At 44.1% G+C, this 22,142-nt stretch overlaps 1 protein-coding gene across 1 annotated transcript; it reads right to left on the bottom strand.

The window, feature by feature from the left end:
• Positions 1-1,237: 1,237 nt before the first annotated feature.
• On the bottom strand, positions 1,238-18,108 carry IRS4 (insulin receptor substrate 4). The gene is made up of 2 exons (XM_004769036.2): positions 14,015-18,108; positions 1,238-3,811 (listed from the first exon to the last, which is right to left on the bottom strand). Exons 1-2 carry the CDS (start codon positions 17,787-17,789, stop codon positions 3,807-3,809), a joined length of 3,780 nt encoding a protein of 1,259 aa, XP_004769093.1. The 5' UTR covers positions 17,790-18,108; the 3' UTR covers positions 1,238-3,806.
• Positions 18,109-22,142: the final 4,034 nt, after the last annotated feature.

Here is a 22,142-nt window from a genome sequence, read left to right as displayed (position 1 = left end):
ATGACAAAGACAGTCTAATTACACCCTCCCATTGTGATGTTCTTTATGCACAACTCAAGTACATCAGTAAGGTCAAGTTGCACAATGAGCTCAATTGTCTGCAAATATACAATGTAGCTTATGGATTACGCACAAAATGTGGGAACTGACTCCCTACCCTGTTCCCCATTTAACTCTACAGGCACCCCCCCATCACCCATTGAGCCTTGGTCAAGCATTGGTCCCCAAATCTTATTTACTTTCAATGCCCTTTTGTGTGGCAAGGGTCATTTGTTAAAGAAAATAGTCAGGGAGACAATTATTTTTCTAGTGTTCCTTTAAATCTTTGGTTTTTCATAAGTCCAGTGATATAATTTACTAGTATGTTCTTGGTATTTGACGCATCCATCCTTCTATATTCCATCAATGCTGAACTGTTTTCTGTCTGGTCATCAGTGTATTTTCTATGTACTCCTATCTGCCTTCCCCATGGTTGAAAATAAGCATATTTGACCCTTGAACAACATAGGTTTGAACTGTGCAGGTCCACTTAGACATGGATTCTTTGAAAAAATAAATACACTACAGTACCATAAATGTAATTTCTCCTCTTCACGATTTTCTTAATGTTTTCTTTTTTAAGAATACAGTATGTAATACACAATAATACATGAAATATGTGCTAATGGACTGTTTCTGTTATCAGTAAGGCTTCCAGTCAGCAATGGGCTTTGTTAGCATTTTTTTTTTTAGCTTTTTTTAGTTGTTAGCTTTCGGGAAATCAAAAGTTAGACATGGATTTCAGACCATGCGGGGGTCAGGGCCCATAAGCCCTGTGTTGTTCAAGGGTAACTGTGAACGAAAAGGAAATCAATTAAAGGGCAAGAGTACCTGGCAAAAGAGGGAGATGAAAGAAAACTGTAAATGATTACCTTACCCTCACCCAGTGGTCGATTCTATCTATATTCATACATCACAGTCCTGCAAGGAAACTCAGCAAAGCTCTACACTACTACCAGCTCCACATTTGGAGACTAAGGGGTTAACGTATTAACAGCACTGAGAAGCCCTGTGTTTCTAAGCATAGTAAACCTTACCCAAATCCTAACTCATCCCAATGGCTCTTTCTGAAAAATGCAGTCAAGTGCTTCCACAGAGCCGGAAAAAGTGTCTTTACAATGGAGTAGGGACGACGCTATTAAGAAAAATGAGTCTCCACACATAAGAACTTTCATGAACACATTTATTGCAAGTAGCTCCATGGAAAGGCAAGTCAGATATATATATGAACACTATACAAAGTTGCAAGGTTGTCTCCCCAAACTGCAAATGAGATGTTTTCAAAGAAACAAGAGTATTTACAAAGGAAGACAAAGCCAGAGCAACCCAAAGCAGATCTGTGAAGCAGAAAGAGCAAATATGATGAACCACCGGAACTGTAAAGTTTTAGTTTTTACTGACCAAGTGACTGTGACTGATACCAAATTGAATGTAGAGGTCACAAAACCAAGAAAAATAAAATAAAATAAAAAAACAAAAATAAAATTAAATAATAATATTAATCGTTCCATCACTGTTTTTTCTTAACAGCAGCATAAACCAGTAGCTGGAAAGTAAGTGATATGCTGGTACACATATTCTAAAAGGATTCTTCCAGCACAATACTGAATAAACTAGTTGTGTCTGTAAAGTAAGAACTAGTGTCAGAAAGACTGCATATTTGTTATGCTCTACCCGTGACTATACGTACCTGTGACTACTTGTACCTGTGACTGTTTGTAGGTGCTACTGTGTATGGGGTTTCCCATCTATTTATTCAGCAAGTGTTACACTCATGCTGTACCCTGTCTGCCAGCAGCCCCCTGAACCTAATATACAAATAAAGCAACAGAGCATTTTCCCCCAAATCATCTTTGCTTTCCACAATTCTGAACGATTGTGACTTAAAACTTAGTTGAAAATAAAAATGGTTACAGAAGGCTTAAAGAAAGACTGCCTATAGAGTGCACTGTTACCATACTGAACAAAAGCCACAACACACAATTTGATTAGGTTGGGAGAAGAGAAGAGTCTAAAGGAACTGACGAAACCTACTGCCCTCGCCATCACCAGGCACTGAAGGAGTGACTGGGACTGCGGTTACATCCTCTCCCTGCCCCGTTCACGAGGGAAAAAAAAAGAGCCCCCTCCATCCCTTTGGTTGGTAGGCAAGGAAAAACAACAAAAGTCAACTCGGCTCTTCGGAAAAGTTAGTTTAGCAACATGTACTAGAAAGCCTGCTTGAAGATAGAAGTACACGTTCAAAGACATCAAAACCGAGTGGCAAAATACTTCGGGTAAATAGTACACTACTTCAAAGTTGCACATTAAATGCGAAGCAATTTTTTTTAATAGAGTTTCACACAACAGGTACACCCACAATCACGTGGACACAGGTACACAAAGGTGTGCATACACACAAATATGTGTGCACACACACACACTAGCACTCACAGTTACACAGACACTCACACCTATCTGTGATACGATGATGTTTGCCAGTGATGGCACAAGTTCTAATTTGTGTGCCGCCACGAAACAAAGCTCTAAGCAAGCTTCAAGACCTTTGTACCTATCCTCTGTGATCACCACCTGTTAGTGTCATGTCTCAAAGGTCCAGGTTCCGAAAATCTTATTTCAGTTTCCATCAGAGGCAAGCAAGAACAGGAGGAGGACGCTTGCTCTGATTTTTTAATTTGATACATCTTATAAAGGCTCATTATCCTTAAGGAAAACAGGCCTTATAAGAGGTTCCTTTTGGCTTAAGTTTCAGAATATTGATTGATGCATACAACACCAATTTCTTGAATATGGGAAACTGATCTCTTACTAGGAGGCCTGGGCATGGGAGGGAAAGTGTGTGTCCAGCAGAGAGCCAGAGAGAGGGGGAGAATGGGGGGTCGGAGAGGGGAGGCCCAGAGAGGCAGAGAGGGGCTCTATGAAGAGACTTTGAATAACTTTGTTTCTTTAAAGGGGAAAATGTAGGTTTCAAAATTAAAAAAATGGTTTGGAAATGCTCAATTGATTTGCAGGCAGAACATCGCAGAATATGAACAAATAATCTGTTCCTCCGTTCTGCCTTTAAAATGTTGAAAGTGCTCATTCAAGATGTAAGTTCAGTTGACATTTAATGTGGACAGAATGTTGCAGTTTTGTTAATGAGAAAAAACTGTGGTAGTCTGTCCTTTGGTCCTGTCTTTAAGATACTGAATATGTCGCATCAAGATATCAGTCCAGCTGACATTTAACACCTTGATCAAGAAATGTATTATGTATGTTTTATGTACTCAGAAGAAAAAGATTCCAGATTATACCTACCTTCTCATGAACGTAACTTTTTTTTTCTTTTTCTGCTCTTGTGTAAAGGATTTTCGGCTTCAAAACTAAATCTAAGTGTTAAACATCGGTGAAATTGGTGTTGGCCACATTTATACATAAGTAAACAACATTTTTTTTAAGGGGGAAAGGAGTTATGAGAGAGAGCCTTGCTTTTGTAATATTTGTTTCCTTTCAAAGAGATTTGGGGGGGAGGGAAAACCAGAAAATAAAAACAAAGTACAGAGTGAATTTCTCCACTCAAAATTACTTGATCCATAAAGCAGCAAGACAAATGATCTATGTTAGGATCATTCACCTGCCAGCATCCATTTTTCAGCTTTTAGAAATTCAGGCTGTTTTCTATTCAGAAGCCTCTGAATTTTCTTTCTTTTAGGCAGATCTGGAGTGGACAAAGATGAAACTTCATAAGCATCACTTGTCTTCTAAAGTGTGTTTTTGTGGCAATGTAATCACTCTAGGGAAAAAAAGAAGACGACAGAACAAAAAGTTACTTTTGGAATTAAAGTGTGAGGTGCTTCCCCCCATCCCCATCCCCAAACTCCCACCTCTAAAATGAAAGGAAATCAAACTAGTGGTTTTCAGAGCCATACTGAGGAGTCTGGCTTGGCGTGGACATGCCTAAATGTGTCAGCCACCTGTGACAAACACTAGCACCAGCCTGGCAAAAATTCAAGGGCAGTTCCTTCTTTTGGCCCCCTGGCTGTCACTCTGACATTTCCAGTGGAAGGCAACTTCATTTGAGCATGCACTGTTCTACTTCCTCCCAGTGAGTGGGGCCGCCAAGTGAGCCAAGCATTGGGCAAAGAGAATTTTTGTCTTCTCCTACACACTTGACTATGCCCTCACCAGATTCTGTGGCACAGAGTCAAAGGATCTGAGCACAGCCTTGGCGAGAGATTCCAGGCTTGGTCACTGAATTTATTCTAAAAGAGCAAAGTCATACCTGTAAAGGAGATTTGGTTGACATCCTCATCTGTCTAATAAAAAGCAGCTCTGGTATTATTCTCTTGGCCTTCTGCTTATTGAGAGGGTGCATAACAGGGAGTGGGACAAGAGGAATGGGGGTCTGGTACATTGGAGAAGGCACTGGGCTGGAGAGGGATGGATGGGGATAAATGGTTAGTAAATGGATTATGGGATGCTAGTGTTCCTTTAAGATCAGGTCCCATGAAAGTACCATGTACTCTGTCTCATTACAATCAATCAAAAAAAAAGCCATGGAAAGCCTCCCCCGCCCTTAGAAGGCTTCAAGTACAAGATCTTGTATTAAAGCAGCAGTATACATTACAACTTTATCCTTGCACTGGAGGTTTTAAAAAATGTAACAAACTTGCAGGTGGATGAAGTCATCAAATGTGTCCTGAAGTCATCAAATGTGTCCATCACCCTTTCCACCTACTTGAGGCTATTAGTCTCATTATATGGGGGGGGGGTCGTCACATTAAAATAAAGCACCCTAGATTAATAAAGATATTAAGTTTTCCTGTCAGCAGTGGGGTTTGGATAATTTCAGGTTCCTTGGATCTATCAAGTTTACACAGGATGAAAAGTATCCAAGAGTTCACCACAAGAGTGCATCTGAGCAACACAATTACCTGTTGCAAAATGAGCATCATTGACTTTTGCACAAACTCTCAGCTAGATACTTTTAACAGAAATTTAAGGCTAGAAAGCTACCTCAGCTAATTTCATTTGCTACTTTGTTTTGATATAAAAACATGCTTCTATTATAGCACACTGAATGTACTTTAAAAGGGATTTCTGACTAACCTATATATCACATTTCATATCTTTTCTAGAAACATACAAATTAAGCCTCATATGACGACTACATCAACAATTATACTGAGCCTGAAATTAAGGGTGTTTGTTGCCACTTGAGTTGTTTTACTTTCTTCTTTACTCTTGTTTAAATGAGACTTTACTGAAAAACTGATTCATATTTCAGTTGCTTTCCAATACCACCTCTGCCAATGCTGACTGAATGTTTCATAACACACTGAAAACCGAGAAAATAATGGTGTGACTTCAAGTTTACATTATGAAATATATTTGTCAGCTCTTGATTAACTATGCTAGTAGAAATGAATAATGCTATCCTATACAAGTTAATCCCAAAATAATTTAATTTGCTTTCAAAACGCACTATGAGAACTGGAGCCACAGATTTACCTTGGTAATCCTGTTTCACTGAGGCCAATATATATATATATTTTTTGAGTTTACATTCCCTGAGCACATTCCAAAGAAGAGCCGAAGGAAGTAACTCAGAAGCTTGCTGGGTGGCAAAGGAAAGCAATTCAGGATTAAAACTCCACTAGAAATGCTCTGCTAAATGAGTATCAAAGGGCTGATAATCACATATTAGTTCCGTCTCTTGTTCATTTTTTTTTTTGTCTCTTATTCATTATGAGGTCATTTCACCACCAGAAAAGTAAACGGTGACATTTTGAATAATGTGGCATGTTTTTGCTGTGTCGTGCCACTCGATACTGACAGGTTACAAATGATGACCTTATTCGATATTCTTATATTTAAGGATGAGTTAGTTCCACCCCTTTTAATGGGAGGTGGATTCTCCAAGCAATTTTTCTCTGTAAAGGAGAAAAAAATCTCACTGGACTCCAACAGGTCAGCACATTTTCTGACTCCTGCCCCCCAAACCTGGCAAGTATTATAGTCTTCTCGAAAACAAGTGAAGTAAACTTTTCTGTTTCAATTTGTATAATGTTACAAACCTCAGCATTAATCCTTAATATACTAATAAAGCACACATGACTTCAATATCCCTGGAAATTTGTAGGGTGAGCCAAGAAAGCTGTTCCTCCAGGGCATTCCAGACCTCTTTACACGAATCATAAACAGGCCTCTATTACAGTTTGAAGGCCAAAGCTGCCATGGTTCCCTTGCCCAGAGAGAGCCAAAATGATAACAATGAATCCAGTTATTCTTTCTCTTTCCACTCTCTCCCATCTCAGTGCCTTAGTTATCTCTTCAAGTCCTATTTGCCTAGAACTCACAACACTATTTCTTAAGTTCTTCTGAACTTCATTACACTTATTCGTCAACACCGTCTCCCTGAAATCAACTGGTGATCACACAAACGGGGGCAGTCAAGCAAAGTATCAAAGAAAAACAAATGAAAGGGAATGAAGAGAAATGGAAGCAGAGACCCCGAAGATGAATGTACAATAACACAAGTATATTATGTAGCTTGGTGTTGCCTCTGGCTTAATATAGTTCTCTCTCTCTCTCTTTCCCAATAAGAATGGATCATCACACCTTTCTGTGTCCTGTGAACATATAGGAGGGTGATTCTCTAGGAACTGATAAAAAATCGAAGTGCTGTCCCTCAAGGGTGGAAACGGACACTAACTCTTGCTAGTCTTTACATCAATCATACCAGACTATTGTCTCCTTCCTGGACCAGAAGAGTAGATGCTTCTCCCCATGGGGGCAACGGGTGTGTTACAGAATAGTCAAAAGGATCTCTAAGGGAAATTGATGACACTTGTAAACCTCCATCTCGTCAAAGGACAGTTTCAATTGTCATACACCTGCCCTTCACTAGCAGGCCCTGGAGCATGTAGGCATGTTCATGCCAGTCTTGATTATCTGGATACAAACTATTCTGGGATTTTTATCTTGGGATCAACTTCTCTACTACCTCCCAACACACACTTGGGCCACTTCACTTTGCTGCCTAGTTACTGTGGACTTAAAGAATGCAAGTTACTAGAATTCTCATATAGGCGGTCTCTAATTTACAAAAGAGACGTATTCCCAGGCTTATTGTTTGGTTGAAACTCAGAATAAATGATCCCGCAGAAGCAATGTTATAAATAAAAGGTGGATAGGTTCGTAGGTTCATCTAACACATGCCTACATTAACCTATGCAGTTCTTGAACGAACAGAGGAGCTACTTTGACCATACCCAACCATCACTTACAACACCTCATTTCTGTGGAAGGATGTATTTGAAGCTTCAATTTAATACTCCAGGAAAATATATTTAAACTGTGGCAAGAGGAAGAGTGTCCCCCTAAACCCCAGTGGCTCAGAGGGAGAGGACAGTGTTGGCAAGCCTGGGAGGCTGGAGGCACAACATTTATTGGTCCAACTTTCCAGGGCACCATGGGTACACATGTGAATAAAATCCAAGATGCATTTAGAGTTAGACTTCATTGATATTTTCCCTAAGGTTCAGGCTTATGGGGAGAAAATTAGTAATTATAGATAGGCAGATAATATAAATTATGAAAACTAGCGAAAGTCACTACAGTTTAGGGGGGGAATTGGATATTCAGTAAATCCAGAAGGTCTGGCTAGCGTCAGACATATTGTGGTCAATCCTACCATGAAAATAGCTTTAAACACTGGCCCAGCAGCCTCTGTGCCAAAAAGTGAGAGTAGAGCAGGCAGCCATGCCTGGGACCTGCAAAACAAGGAGCTCTTCAAGGAAGGTTGTTCCTACAAGCTAAGCCCCTACAGGCTGTGGTGTAGAAACAAGCAACCTGCAGTTTTGGGGGATGAGTCCTCCATGGGCCCCTCCATGGGACTCCCAGAGCAGTCCTCACCTTTTCAGCCAGGGAGAGACCAGGAGACGATATGGTTTCCTATAATCAGGGACACACCTTTGGCAGAAGGCACGTGAGGGCAAGACTCACATAGTACAACCAGTACAACCCTAGCCCGTGAGAAAGGGGTATTATGAAGCCAGTGAGAAAGAGTAACTTTCCCGTTTCACTAAATAACTATTTAAGTAGATGTTTTCCATTAGTTTTAAAAGGGATCAACCAGAAAATTTTATGGGACCCTTTTGAAGTGCCCAGGTGGCTCAGTCGGTTTTGTGTCTGCCTTCAGCTCTGGTCATGATCTGGGGGTCCTGGGATGGAATCTCACCTTGGGCTTCCCGCTCAGCTGGGGGAATCTGCTTCTCCTAATGCCCCTCCCCCTCCCCATGCTCATTCTCTCTCTCCCAAATAAACAAAATTTTTAAAAAATGAATTATTGGGTGTCCTGGAAAAGAAATTATAAGGTGTCCTGGAAAAGAATGTGAACCTGTAACAGGATAGTGTCTACATTTAGAAAACTCTTTAAAAAATCCTATTTCTCCAGCATTCAGCCCACATTTTCAAAAGAAGACTCTGTTTTTCTAAAAGAATATGGAAATGTAGGACCTGATGCTATATGACCAATAGCCAAGGCAGAATTGCAAGAGCATATATTTTAAGTTCATATGGCAAGCACAGTATCTTGGCAATGTTATCAATAAGCTCTAAAATTTGCAAGCTGATAGTTGTGGTAGAAACTGAATGTGTTGCAATGTATTCATTTCATTATTATAAAAGGTAGCCTTTTTAATTTTTCATTTTTTACTCAGGACCAAGCAATGTTTTTCAGTGAATGATCCTAAACATCTGAGAGCCTGGCATCTTAGACAAAACATACTGCAGGCTTTAATTAAGCATTTTACAAAACTGATTTTTCCAATAGTGGCAATAAAACGTCTGGGCTATTTTTACATAGTCTTAAAACATTAAAAAAAAAGGTGCTAAAGAAAATGAATTTAATTTTAAACAAGGATGTTTATGTCCCGAGGATTTGATTTTCAAGGCTTCTAAAATCTATTGCCTGACTGCCAAGAGCAACTTTGATTTTTAAACAAATGAGGAGCATCTATTTCTAGCACCCTTTGGCTTCTACCTGTCTCACTCTATCCTGTTGTGCCCACTGTGATAGTTTAAATTAGAATATCAGATTTGATACACATGGAAAAATGAAATTAAGAGACTTTTGACTGTAGCCAGCAAATGGCAATGGGTTATTAGGAAAACCAAAGCTCTCTGACTTCAGTTAAGGAAATGACCATTAATGGAAGTTTAGGGAAGGCACCTCCATCTCACTTTCCACTCCTTGCAGCGTTTCCCGGGGGGACCCAAATAGCAACACATGCCATTTGTGTTGAAGAGGTAGAGATCAGCAAACTCCTCCCCAAACCAGATTTAAAACATTCAATTTCAGTCCAGTTCAAATTCTTTTATCTGGGACCCATGGCAAACAGTTCAACGTGATGAAAATTACCCAAGCTCTGGCAGATGGTTCACAGCTGTAACACTCTGAATGAATTACACCCCCCTGCCCCCCGGAATTGCTACTATTAAATTCAAGAAAACTTATAATTTTTTTTCAACCTTGCCGAATATAATAACCTTTCATCAATAGGAAAATAACAGATTGAACATCTGATGAGAGAAGGTGTGATGGGCTGGGTGGAGCACTGGATTCAAGATCAGATGTATGGGTTTGATTTTTAGCTCTGTCACTTACCTCTTTGACCATGGGAAAGTTCTTAACAGCAGCTTCAGTTCCAGGACCTACCGTCCCCCAGTAAAATAATGAATGTGAATGTATTTTGCAGATTACACAGCAGTATGCAACTGTTAAACATTTCCTCAGGCAACAAGTTAACAATTCAACAACAGTCCTTTTCAAATCATACACAATATTGATTTCTCGCTGTACTGATTACTCTCACCTATTCCAACATGAAGGTTTTTGTATCATTCTAAAGAAGCCCGAGTTTGTTCCCCTAAACAGTTGCCTTCTAGTGACTCTAGAGTATTTTGGTTCATTTTTAATGATCCGGGAGAGAATGGGAAAGCAAGTGACCTTGTTTGTGTTTTCATGCATGTGTGATACTCTGCTATGCTCAGTTAAAGTCCTAGTCCTTGTTTAAAGACGTTTTGCTAGTGGCCGAAATTTTTGCCCTGGAAGCATCACTATTAGGATGAATGCAAATGCATAGTGACTGCCAAGGACTTCAGTTAACTTTAATTGAATGAAGTCCTCTTTAATTGCTAGAGGTCACTTACCTCTACTCCAAATGACTGTCTACCTTTTCTTTTCAGGGATGGTGGTAAATGTTGCTTAAAATAAGTGTCCCATCAATGGTGATGGAAAAATCTCTGCTATATGGAGATTTTATTCTATTAATTTATAACAACTAAGTCCAGTACAACAAAAGCAATTTGCTCTTAGCCCCTGTGATTTATAGCAAAAGGATTTGGCAGTCGCACGCTGAAAAGAAGCTTACACCTCTGCATGTTAATAACAGTATCGAACATTTCAAAAAGGTGGTTACAATGGACTTTTTTTTTTTGCTTTCTAATACCAAGTGCTATCACAATATGACTAATTTTGGCTGATCAATTCTCTTGTCCCTTCTGAAGCTGTCCTTATCCTCCTATCTCTGGAATGGAAAAATCTGAATTTTTCACTTAAGTCCCTTCAAACTCTGAATTCTACCTCCAACCCAGGAGGAGAAGAGGCAAAAATGCATACATGAGTCAGGAGTCAGACTAAACCAAATAGGAAACTACATTTTCCTCCTAAATGCTCTTGCTTACAGCCCATGTGTTTAAAATGTGAAGATTCTGCTCTTTAAAAATTATGTAATACATTAAAAAAGTAAAGTCCAGGTTATATTTCTGGGTGTTTCAAATTGCCTTGAACGAATGCCTCTTAAGTACTTATGTGAAATGTAAATGCAGGTAAATGAGATTATGTATTAATTTTGTGTAACATGAACAAAGCCATCTCCCTGCTTTGTGGACACACCTCATTGTTACTCGTTTTAAGCAGATCCCAACTATAAAGACCCCCACCCTGAACAACCACGTAAACCATTTTAAATGAAAGTAAAGACTGAGAAGTGGGATTTGAGGACAGAGAATTTCGTGTCTCTACAGGTAATGATAACAATAACATCAATGACAATGGTGGTTATATAATTTTTATACAACACTTACTAGGTGCTAGGCACTGTTCTAAGTGCCGGCCATAAATAAAAATTACCCTTGGAGGGGCGCCTGGGTGGCTCAGTGGGTTAAAGCCTCTGCCTTCAGCTCAGGTCATGATCCCAGTGTCCTGGAATCAAGCCCCGCATCCGGTTCTCTGCTCAGCGGGGAGCCTGCTTCCTCCTCTCTCTCTGCCTGCCTCTCCGCCTACTTGTGATCTCTGTCTGTCAAATAAATAAATAAAATCTTTTAAAAAATTACCCTTGGAGATAAACAACTCCCAAAAAAGGCTATGCCATTGTTCCTCTGTGAAAGCATATTTTTTCTTTTCTAACATGACACATATATGATAAATATATACACACATATTTGATGTGGATATGAAGGTGAAGAGAAATAAAAAATGGGTGAAAATTATTCTACAGCTTTATAGTAAAAAAAACAACTAATCAGAATTATCTGTCCTGTTCTTAGCACTTCACAGACAACATTCTACTATATCAATTTACATTAAAATGGAAACAAATGCCATTTCCTGCAATAGGTTCTTTCAAGGTATCTTCCCTTTATATATAGCTCAGCAAATGATGTGTCTGAGTCACCCTCAGGACCAATCACTTTTGCAAGAAACTAAACCACCATCAATTTAAACTGTGGAAACTTCACTTCAGGGTTAATCCAATCACAAAATAAAAAGATCTTTGTAAAGTGCTTTCAAGTCCCCAAATGCTTTCACACTTATTCTCTTATTTTAACCTATGCACCTTCCTGCCTGTCAGATGCAGCCTCCTTGCTCTAGTTACTCAATAAAGCCAGGAATTTCTTCAATGAGCAATACATTTCGGTAACACCAAACCTCCCAAATAGCTACATCATCTGAAGCTATTTATAAGTCAGCAACTTAGGCTAAAATAATGATAATTGGATCTAGATAATCCTTGGGAAGTCAGGGTTTATTGCAGGACCAAGATTTCGCTAATTGCAATCTCTGCTTAAACAAAAAGTATTGAAAAGTAGAGACAAACATCCCAGAAAACATGTCCTTTACAAAGAACCACAGGGAAAAGGGCAGCTTTGGCACGCAATACATCAATATCACAAATGGTAGCTTTAGCAGTTGGATTCAAGCAAAAGCTTGAGACCAATTTTCAGTGTACTTTACAGACTAAAACAGATCTGTTCCTGAAAAGCTGGTTGTGAGTTAGTTTCTTGAAAGCAGAATTACATATTTTAAATACATGGGTCTGGCAGTGGTGGTGATCGTGTGTGCAAGAGCGCGCGTGCATGCACGTGCGTGTATTTTGGGCGGGGGATGGGGGGTCAAAATTTAAAGGAGATCTGAATTTAAAGGAGATCCCCTGGCAAGCCAAAGCATCCTTTTGTCATCTTAATGATCGCTCTTTAATGTGTGCTGCAAATGTGAGTTTTTGTATGGCAAGATTTCTAAAGCGGGGAGCGGGGGCAGGGGAGTAGGCTACACCTGCACTAAATAGGGAGCTTGTTAGGTGACTGTTGTGATCAGTCCCCGACTTGTTCTGCCTGATCAAGCACAGTGGGCAGAGATCCAATCACAAAAGCATTCCACAAAGCAAGCAAAGCAAAAATCTTCACTAAACTGACTACTGGAATGAAAACTCCTGGGGTCCATCCCTTCCCTGCACTGGGAAAGCAGCACATTCTTACTGAGGAGGGAAGGCAGAGATTACGGAGACATCATCTTCAGAAATCATTTCTTGAGAATGTCTGCAGACGCACTGATAACATTGCAGAAAGTACAGAGATTTACTCAAAGTCCTCCTTTCAATTCTGACAGCTCCTACTCTTCCTTATTTCTTCCTTTGGAAAAGTAACCCTTTAAAACACTTCCACTGTTCCAGGGTAGGCTGTCCCTGGGGTCAGGTCTTCCCCTAGCCATATTATCTTGCTTTACTGGATTTCCCACAAGACACACCAATTAGATGCTTTTCAATGCTTTTTAAACCTTTCAAACAATATTCATACCCATTATCAAGTTGTCACCATTCCCTCTTTGGGGAGAGTTTTAGGAAGAAAATGAGGCACAGCGAAGGTGACCTCCTTTTCACTACTAGTGACAGGAAAGGAACACTCAAGGTTTCTAGCAACCTATCCTGTGTAAAACAAAACAAATCAACACAACAACACATTCGGAGGGAAACACGCTCTTCTTTTAATCACCTGTTGTTTCAGATTACGTTTTGTGCCCTCCAGACATTCAAGCTAACAATGGAGATTTAACCTTCTTGGTAAATCACCAGCAAACCAGCATAAAAATGGACTGCTTTTTTTAAAAATTAACAATGACTGCTTTTTTAAAAAAGTAACTTTTGAAGGAGAAAGTGTACCTCCCCCAAAAGTTACAGTCTGTGATTGCAGCTTAATATTCTGTGCTTATTAAAATTCTTGTAACCAACTATGAGTATTTGCAAATGCAAATATGAGTATTAGCAAAGTAGCTTTTACCTATTGATTTAAAAAGGAGTTGATAGGATCCAGTTTATGGTGTCCCGTTTGCATAAGGCATTAAGTATTAGGGAAGGATGTTTGAAAGCATCCTCATGATAGATACATACATTCTTAAACTTTACTCCTAAAAAGTAGAACCAATGTTTAAATGATAAGCGGATTTTTTTTTTCCAGATAAATGTATGACTGGATCCAAACTTAAGTTTTTGCAAAGATCACACGGTATTGCACATAGTGAAAACTGAATTCTACTTTTCTTGCTAAACAGGCACCAGTTAATGGAATGTTAACTCACTTTTTCCTAATGTCGTAGACATCAATTCACTAAGCAATAACCCATTAACTTCGGGAAATGAATTCCCAAATTACCCACCTCTGCGGGGAGAGTCGAACTTCTTGTTGTCAGGTCTGGCAAAGTCCATTCTCACGTAGATGTCGTCGTCATCGTCGTCGTCTTCGTCAGGATCCTCTCGCCCCGGGGGTCTTGGCACCGGGCGGCGCGGCGGCGGTCGTGGGGCGGCCGCTGCGGCCCCGTTCTCACCGCCAGCTAGGTCTGCAAATGGGTTGGGGGCTCTCAGGTTCGAGCCACCGGCCACGTTCGGGGCCCCCCTGACCGCTTCGGCGGCGGCCGCGGCGCCAGCAACAGGTTGGAACCAGCGGGCGGAGGCGGAGTTAAAGCCTGCGGCGGCCTCCAAGCCCCTGGCGGCTGCCCCGACGCCCGGGGCCACGACGAGGGCAGAGGCGGCGGCAAACGCCTGGCTCAAGGCTAAGGCGGGCGCAGCTGCCGAAGCAGCAGCGGCCGCGGCCAAGGGGCTCGAGAGGTCTCTCTCGAGGCTGTCGGTTGAGAAAGCTGAGACCGCGGCCCTGGCCGACCCAAAGAAACTTTGCGAACGGCTTTGCGGGCGTCTTCGCTCCGGCTGCTGTTGTTCTTCCTGCAGCAGCCTGGCTACAGGTGGTGGCTCGAAACAGCGGCCGGGGGAGAGCGAAATGTCCATACAGCACTCTGAAAATGGGTCGACCACATAGATGCGACCTGTTTCGGGATCATAGCGAATGGCCCTGTCACCAAAAGGCACGGCTGGTGTCATTGCTGGATTGAAAATCACTTCAATGTAGTCACCCTCTTCCTCGTTCGCACTGCCACCTGCAGAGTTGGGAGGAAGAGGCACAAGTGGCCACCTAGCACCTTCCAGATAAAGGGGGTTGGCACCTGGAATGGCTCTTAAAAGATTCGAGAGCCTGTGTGCTTGGTTTGGAAATGGCAGTCCGAACTCAACATTCACATAGTTAGAAAAGGCTGACCGTCTGGGGCCAGCAATGATGCCCCACGAACCTGGCAGTCCGTGAATAAAGGGGGCTGGCACATTGCTCTCTCTCTTAGTGAAGTCAATGTTGACGTAGTCATGAGAGCTGCCAGCTCCTCTCTGTTCAGGAGTGGGCTTTTGTGATTTTGGCTTGATTTTATTTCCTTTTGTGATGAAAGAGAGGCTGTTAGGTCTTTTAGCCTTGTTCTTGGGGGGGCCGTCATCTGAAGGCTTTGTCAGTGACACCCCATCTCCACGCTTTGAGAATGACCCCTCAGCTGAAGGCTTTGAAACTGCATCTTTGGGGCCCCCGCTGGATGAGGCTTCCTTGTCTAGGCCCTTCCCTGGGAACTTTCCAGGTAACATTGGTACATACTCACTGTGATCACTCTGTCCCAATGGGGAGCCCTGAAAAGGGCTTGGCAGGGAAACGTAAGAGCTCCAGTTTTTAGAGGAAGAGCCACCCTGAGGATTTGGGGGTTTTTTTGGAATTGCACCGGCTCCAGGAGCCATAAACATATAGTCACTCTCACTGTCATTGTCCTTTGACTCATCCTCCTTTTCAGGATCTGCCTCTTTCGGGGGACTTGGGGCAGGTGGTGAGCTCACTCTGGGAAACATCATCATGTACCCTCTTGAATCTTCAAAAGGTGATCGAGAGTGGTGCATTTTTGAAGGAGCGAAGTTTTGAGGAGCCATTGGCATATAGTCACTGGAGCTTGGGGGAGGGGCAGCCACCCCAGGCCTCATTGGCACATAAGGGTCATCCTCATCTTCGTCAAAAGCTCTGGCTCTGTGGGGCCCCTGAGCTGCACCTTCCAGTGTCTCTAAGTCTTTGAGCTCCTTGGCCTCTTTGCGTTCTTTTGGGGTTCCCCTGTCAGCGCAAAAGTAAAGTCGGAACCTTCCCCCAGACTTCCCTTTGCTACCAGTTGCTCCAGCCGGTGGAGGTGGAGGGGGAGGGGGTGGCATGTGCTGCTTGCTTTGAGTTAATTTGCCAAAGTAGGACCTTTTCTTCAGAGATTTTCCACGCTCACCATTGCCCTCCGAGATTTTCCCACTTCCTGAACCTTTACCCCCTCCGTGGCTCTTACCCCCGCCTGAGCCATGGCCATCTCCGGGTCCCCGCCCACCGCTGGAGCCATGTCCACCGCCGCTGGCTCCCTGGCCACTGCCCGAGCCTTGCCCACCTGCAGTGCTCTGGCCATCTCCTGACCGCTGGTTTCCTCCTGCACCCTGGCTCCCTGAGCCCTGGCCACCACTGGAGCCCGGCCCCCCGCCAGAGCACTGGCTTCCTCCTGAACCCTGGCTACTGGAGCCTTGGCCACTCGAGCCCTGGCCACTTCCAGAACCCTGGCCGTTGCCCGAGCCCCATCTGTTCATGGGCATGTAGTCACCTCCGTTTCCTTCCTGAGCCTCTTGGCCTTGGGGACTGTCTTCTTCCCCAGAGTTGCCAGATCCAGAGGCTTCAGGAGACAGGCCAGCTCTGTGGTTCGGGACTTCTGCAGGATACAGGACACGTACCGGGCTGGATGGGAGGCGGCGAAAATAGCTGGGAGGCACTGAAATCGCTCTCCTGGACCTGCGCGCTCTAGGCAGGTGCAGCCTTGCTCGCCTGGAGGTGGGCACGGGTTCGCTGGGTGTCAGGTAGCGCCTGGTGAGGGGCATCTCGTCTTCCCTGTCACCGATGGCCCTGAAGTGGTAAAACTGTTCAAAGCGGGACCTTCTCAGCCAGCCGCTGGGCTCGCGCGGCAGCGTGTCCAGGTGCCTCCTAGCGGACAGCAGGTTTAACAGGTGGGCGCCGATGCTGATGGTGTAGCTGCGGCAGCGGGCTCGGTACTCATCTGCACACAGGGCTCTCATCTTCTCCAGAAACAGCTCGTGCATGTTTTGGGCTACCACACAGTCATCGACCTGCATCCAGAGCTCCCCGGGGCCGATGACCGTGGACCTGCCGACTTCCAAGAAGAAATACTGCTCCGAGTGCCCGCAGCGACGGATGCTCAAGAGCTGGACAACCACGCTGGCCACTTCGGTGTTCAGCCTCACGAACACCACCTCTTCGTCGGTAAGACAGAGCCGGAACACGCCGCTCAGCTCTTTTCTGTGCCCCAGCCCCCTGGGTTTGACTATTACCTGCCACACATCCTTGTAGAAGGGTGGCTCGGCCGCCGCCGCTGCAGCCGCCGGCCGGGCTGGCTCCCCATCCGGCAGCGCGCCCGGCGTGCGGCAGCGGCGGCGTTTGCTCTCGAGGATGAGGCGGCTGAGCAGCAAGTACCAGCTCTCCTGCTCCGACTCGTTCTCGGCCACCATGGCGAAGTACTCATCCTGGGTGAAGAGGGCGATGAGGTGTCGGTATTTGGCGTCGGCTCGCTGGCTCACGGAGAAGCACTGGTACAGGGTGATCACGCGCCGCGGCGGGATGAGCGCGGGGACCGCGGCTCCGGAGGCAGCCGCCGCCGCCGCCGCCGCCGCGGCGCGGACACTGTGCCGGAACTTCCTGGCGTTTTCATAGTATTCCAGCCGAGCCGGGGCGTCGGCTGTCTCGAGTTTGAGCACGAAGTAGCGCCTGTGGCCGTGCTTCTGCTTCCGAAGGTAGCCGCGTTTGCAGACTTCGTCCCCGACGGGGAGGTCCTCCTCATCAGACTCCGAGTCTGACCGGGAGCTGGTGGCCGTGGAGAGCCACATGGCTCCCGGACAAGACGACCCGGTCCCAATGAGTGCGGTAGGGATGCCCGAGGAAAGAAGTGGGGTGGTCCCCACCGCAGAGATAGCTGCCGCTGTTGCCGCTGCAGCAGCCCTCAGTCTCCTCGTCGCTTGGTCGCGAGCGAAGGAGCCACTCGCCATGGTGATGCACGGTGGTTTTAAAATGAGCGAGGGGGAGGCGGGGGGGCTCGGGGAAGGGAGGGCTGGGGGAAGAAGCCGTCTACCCCCGTCCGCCCGCCCTAGCCCCCTCCCGCCTCGGCCCCGCCTCCGCCCACTCAACTCAAAGCGCGCGGCGGCGGGCAAAACAACACGTGACCGCTGCCTCACGCGGCGGGCCCTGCGGCTCCAGCTACCGGTGCAGCGGTGGGGCGCGAGCCCTCGCCAGCCAAGGTGCGCAGGGGAGGGGGCAGCGGGCCCGCCTTCTTCCGGGCCTAGACGCTCGGCTAACCTCGGGGGCTGCGGGCCTCGGGAGGACCGACGGGAGGAGGCGGGGCTGCCCGGCCACGCTGTTCCTACCGAGGAGTCCACGAAGGCACGAGGGGGCGGGAGGAGGCGGGGAGTGGCGGAGGAGAGCGCGGCCCGCGATGTGGGCTGGGCGGGGGCGCCCCAGCCCTGGCCCCACTGGCCGGAGAGGGGCGAGAGGTGGCGGCGAGGGCGGAGCGCAGTGTGTCCCGGGCCGCGCCGGGGTGGAGAGCTGGCACTGCCTCGGGACGGTTTGTTTGTTTATTTAGGAAGCGGGAACCAGGTGAAACTGTTGCAAGGTTCTCATTGGTCGGGTTGGGAGCCAATGGGAGTGTCTGGCAGGGAGGCAGTTTTGAATTAATGAGTTTGGGGGGCAAGAGGGGAGTCGAAGGGGAGGGGGCGGGGCTTTGGTCCGGGAGTGGGCTCGGCTCTGTGCTTGTCGCGCACGCGGCGGGTAAACAACCCTCCGCAAGTAGCTGTTAATAGGAGTGCTAAAACTTGTGCGCGTCCCTGAGCCGCGGTGACCCGGGGATTGGCGGCAGGCACCCTCTCCCCCCCTTCCTGTCCTTCACAGAAATTCTCTATTCCTGTCACAGGCGGGTCGCCTTGCTCCCGCCGGGCGCCGCGAGCTGAGCGTCGCGGAGAAAGTGTGGGCACCCCCTGGAAACATGTTAACGACCAGGGCCCTCAGACCTGCCTTCCACCGCGCTGCAGGCATTCCCGAGCCCGCTTCAGCCCTGACAAAAGCCCGCGACTTTCTCAGGCCCCCGAATAACAGCTCTGCCTTTAAAATAACACGATCTCTGACAAGAGCTCATTTCTAGCCCACGAAACGCAGGTTGGCTAAAGATACGGTTCCTGGCTATTTGATTAGTGATGTCTGTGAAAGCACGAATTTGGGGGCCAGCAAAGTATACAGCCATGTTGAAACAACTCGGACTCGGTTCTTAACTGAAGTACGCCAGAGATGAGTTGTCGTGATATTTTCTCGAGAGAGATGTTTCGAAAGGCGCCTTTAAGGGACTATCAAAATAATACTGTTTCCGTTTTCTTGAGCGAGAACGAAAAATTTTAGGAAAAGAAATGCTGGTACCTAGAACAAAGGATCACACCGAATACATATCCTAGAATATAGTTCACATCCCTCGCGTCAAGAAAAGATTTTTGCTGAATTTCATTCTGCAATTTGACATCACAAACATAAGAACTACTGCCTCCCTTGTTTCTGGAAAAACTGCTGGAGTGTAAGTGCAACCGCTTTAAGTCTCCCTTTCCCCCCTCTCTCCCCCCTTTTCTCCCTCTGTCTCTTTCGCAGTTTGTCTTTTACTAGGATTTCAGCTTCCTAAGTGTAGAGATGGCTCAGTATTACATTCAAATATCAAAGGGGTGACCACAAGTGCAAAGAGGGATTTGGGGGGCAAAACTAGGGGGAGACAAATGATATTTCTCTCTGAAAGAATGGAATGTCAGTTCACCTTTGCCCTGCGGTGGATGCTGCAAAGGGTATTATTTATAAAATCTAACAGTAAAGAAGGCAATGTATACATCATAGAAATAAACACCATCCCCGCCCTTTTAGGAATATGTTCTCTCTTAGGAGCAGAATAATCATATTTGGGTGAAGGGCTCCTTCTTGACACTCCCACTTGGGGGAAAAAAGAAATTGGTTTTGGTTCTCTCCAAAATATTAGAAACATTAACATTCCCTCTGCTGCCGCGGGCTTGTAAGCACAGCATATTAACAGGTGCTCGGCACAGCCGTGGTTTCTGAAAAGGACTCTCAGAAGCAGAATGAGTGTGGATGCTCAGAGAGCCCTGACTGGAGGGGCTCCCTACATGTTTCAGCTGGCTGGTCACATACATAGAAGATATTCTATACTCACAATGCAAATGATGATGAATAAAATAATTTGAGATTTTCGTGATAGATATTATGATGTTTCATGAGTCTTCGCAAACATAGGGTTTTGCTTTAGGCAGAAATGTTTTGAAAACAAGGCAATGCATTTGGAAGTGTTAGTAAAAACATGACATTTTAAAATGTATTGAAAAACATTAAATGGCATCCTGAATAAAATCTGGAAAGTGCTGAAAATAAGAGATTTTTAAATCCTCATGTCATTACAGGGTTTTGTCATAGAGTAGTAGGCTTATAGTGTATATCATTTTGTATCGTGTTCTTTTCAGCACTACAAAGTAACATTTTCCTGTATTCTTATGGATCAGCCTAAACGTCATTAAAAAAACTGCAAACTGTTCTAGGCAGCTGTGTATTACTATACTTAAGAATCACTCTGCTTTGGGCTGTTTAGGCTGTTTTTATTTTGTAATATTATAGGTAGTGCTGCAACAAACATCTTGTTCCTATAGCTTTTTTTTTTTTTTTTAATGTTTAGAATCAGTCTCTTCGGGTGGAAACCAAGGAGTAGAATTACTGGGTGAAAGGTATGAACATGCAATGCTTTATTTTTCAGAACTATTTTATCAGTTTATCATGTCACCATACTGATTGGCAGAATTGGGCATTCTTATTTTTTTAAATCACTGATAAATGGGTGAAATAGTATTGGACTGGTCTTTAATTTGCATTTTTATTTACCAATGAGATTAAAAAAAAAAAACCCTTTTACATGTATTTGCTGACAATAGATTATCTTCTGTAAAGTGTCTTTTATGTCCTTTGCTTTATCTCTTGGATTCTTAGTATTTTTTACTTATCTTGCGCCACTTGTTTACGTAATAAAGGCATTAAAACTTCATCATATTTGTTGCAAGTTTCCCCCCCAGTCTATTAATGAAAAACATTGCATTTAAACTTGATTTCTATTCTATGTTGAGTGGTGTGTAAATTTGGTACGGTGACGTTTGTAGTGCAGCGTATGAGAGAGCAATTCACGCACAAATATCACCATGATCATTCCTTCTTTTAAATGATCTCATCTATCTAAGCTTATATGGTCTCTTAACAGTCTGTTGGGGAAAGCATCTAAACTTGTTAAATTTTATGTGGTCCCCTTAAACAATTCTTTATCAGGCATTATTCTTGACTCTGGGGGAAACCCCTAGGACTAATAATGTATTTAGAAAGAAGTATGGAAAACATTTTTTAAAATAATTTAAAGATTATCAAGGCTGATCGTTTGTATCCAAAGTCAATTATCTGGCTGCATCAAATGTAATTACAGATATAGTGAGATGTTGCAGGTAGGGATTTTATTTTGTCTGTTTCTTACAATGGGAGAAGATGGGGCAAATGTTAGTACTTGTGAACAGGGAGAATGTTTGGCTAGAACATTATTTTCTTTACATAAGTCAACCAGATCTCCTCAGTTCTAAAAGTTGTTCCAATACTGAAGCTCTCTGGGGAAGACTATCATTACTGAATTGCACCAGATGCTGCTGCTTGTCTGACATGTATTTAAACTTTCATCTTCCTGGACAACTTAATGATATAGGATAGCTGTTTAGGTCAGGTTTCCATAGGTAAAATAAAGCAGAGGGGTGGTACACACATCTAGATGGTTCAGGCAAAAAGTAGGGACTTTGTATTTGGCTTGAACTCACCAGATGGTTGCTTTAATTTTCCACTCTTCTTTGGGTATATATTCCGGTCTCTCCTTTGTTGTTGGTGTTTTTTTTTTTTTTTTTGTATATGCATGATGAATTACCCCAGAGAGAAATCGTTTTCCCTATCCAGGTACAGTGTCTGTAAAGGCTGGACTCTGAAACAAGAGTCTCAAACATAGATTTTTAAAACAACAGATTAAGATGGAATAAAATCTCCAATATTTCTTGTTTGGTAGTTGAGCTGAGGGAGGGGGAAACAAGCATTTCAGCAGGCATTTTACACCTAGATAGGAAGGTACATGGATAAACACAGCCATGGTACCTTTAAAACCAGTTTCTAATGAAGAAATATGCCTTTCATGGGGTTTGCCTTTAGAAGAAATTTCCTGCGAATCCCATTTTAAGAAAGCAGTGGTTTGACTCGAGTAATCGCTACAGTGGTTTGACTCGAGTAATCGCTACAAT

The sequence above is a fragment of the Mustela putorius genome, unplaced genomic scaffold, assembly GCF_011764305.1.
Source record: "Mustela putorius furo isolate JIRA1106 unplaced genomic scaffold, ASM1176430v1.1 tig00003901_pilon_pilon_pilon, whole genome shotgun sequence".
Lineage (NCBI taxonomy): Eukaryota > Metazoa > Chordata > Mammalia > Carnivora > Mustelidae > Mustela > Mustela putorius.
This window is presented reverse-complemented; position numbering and strand designations above follow the sequence as displayed.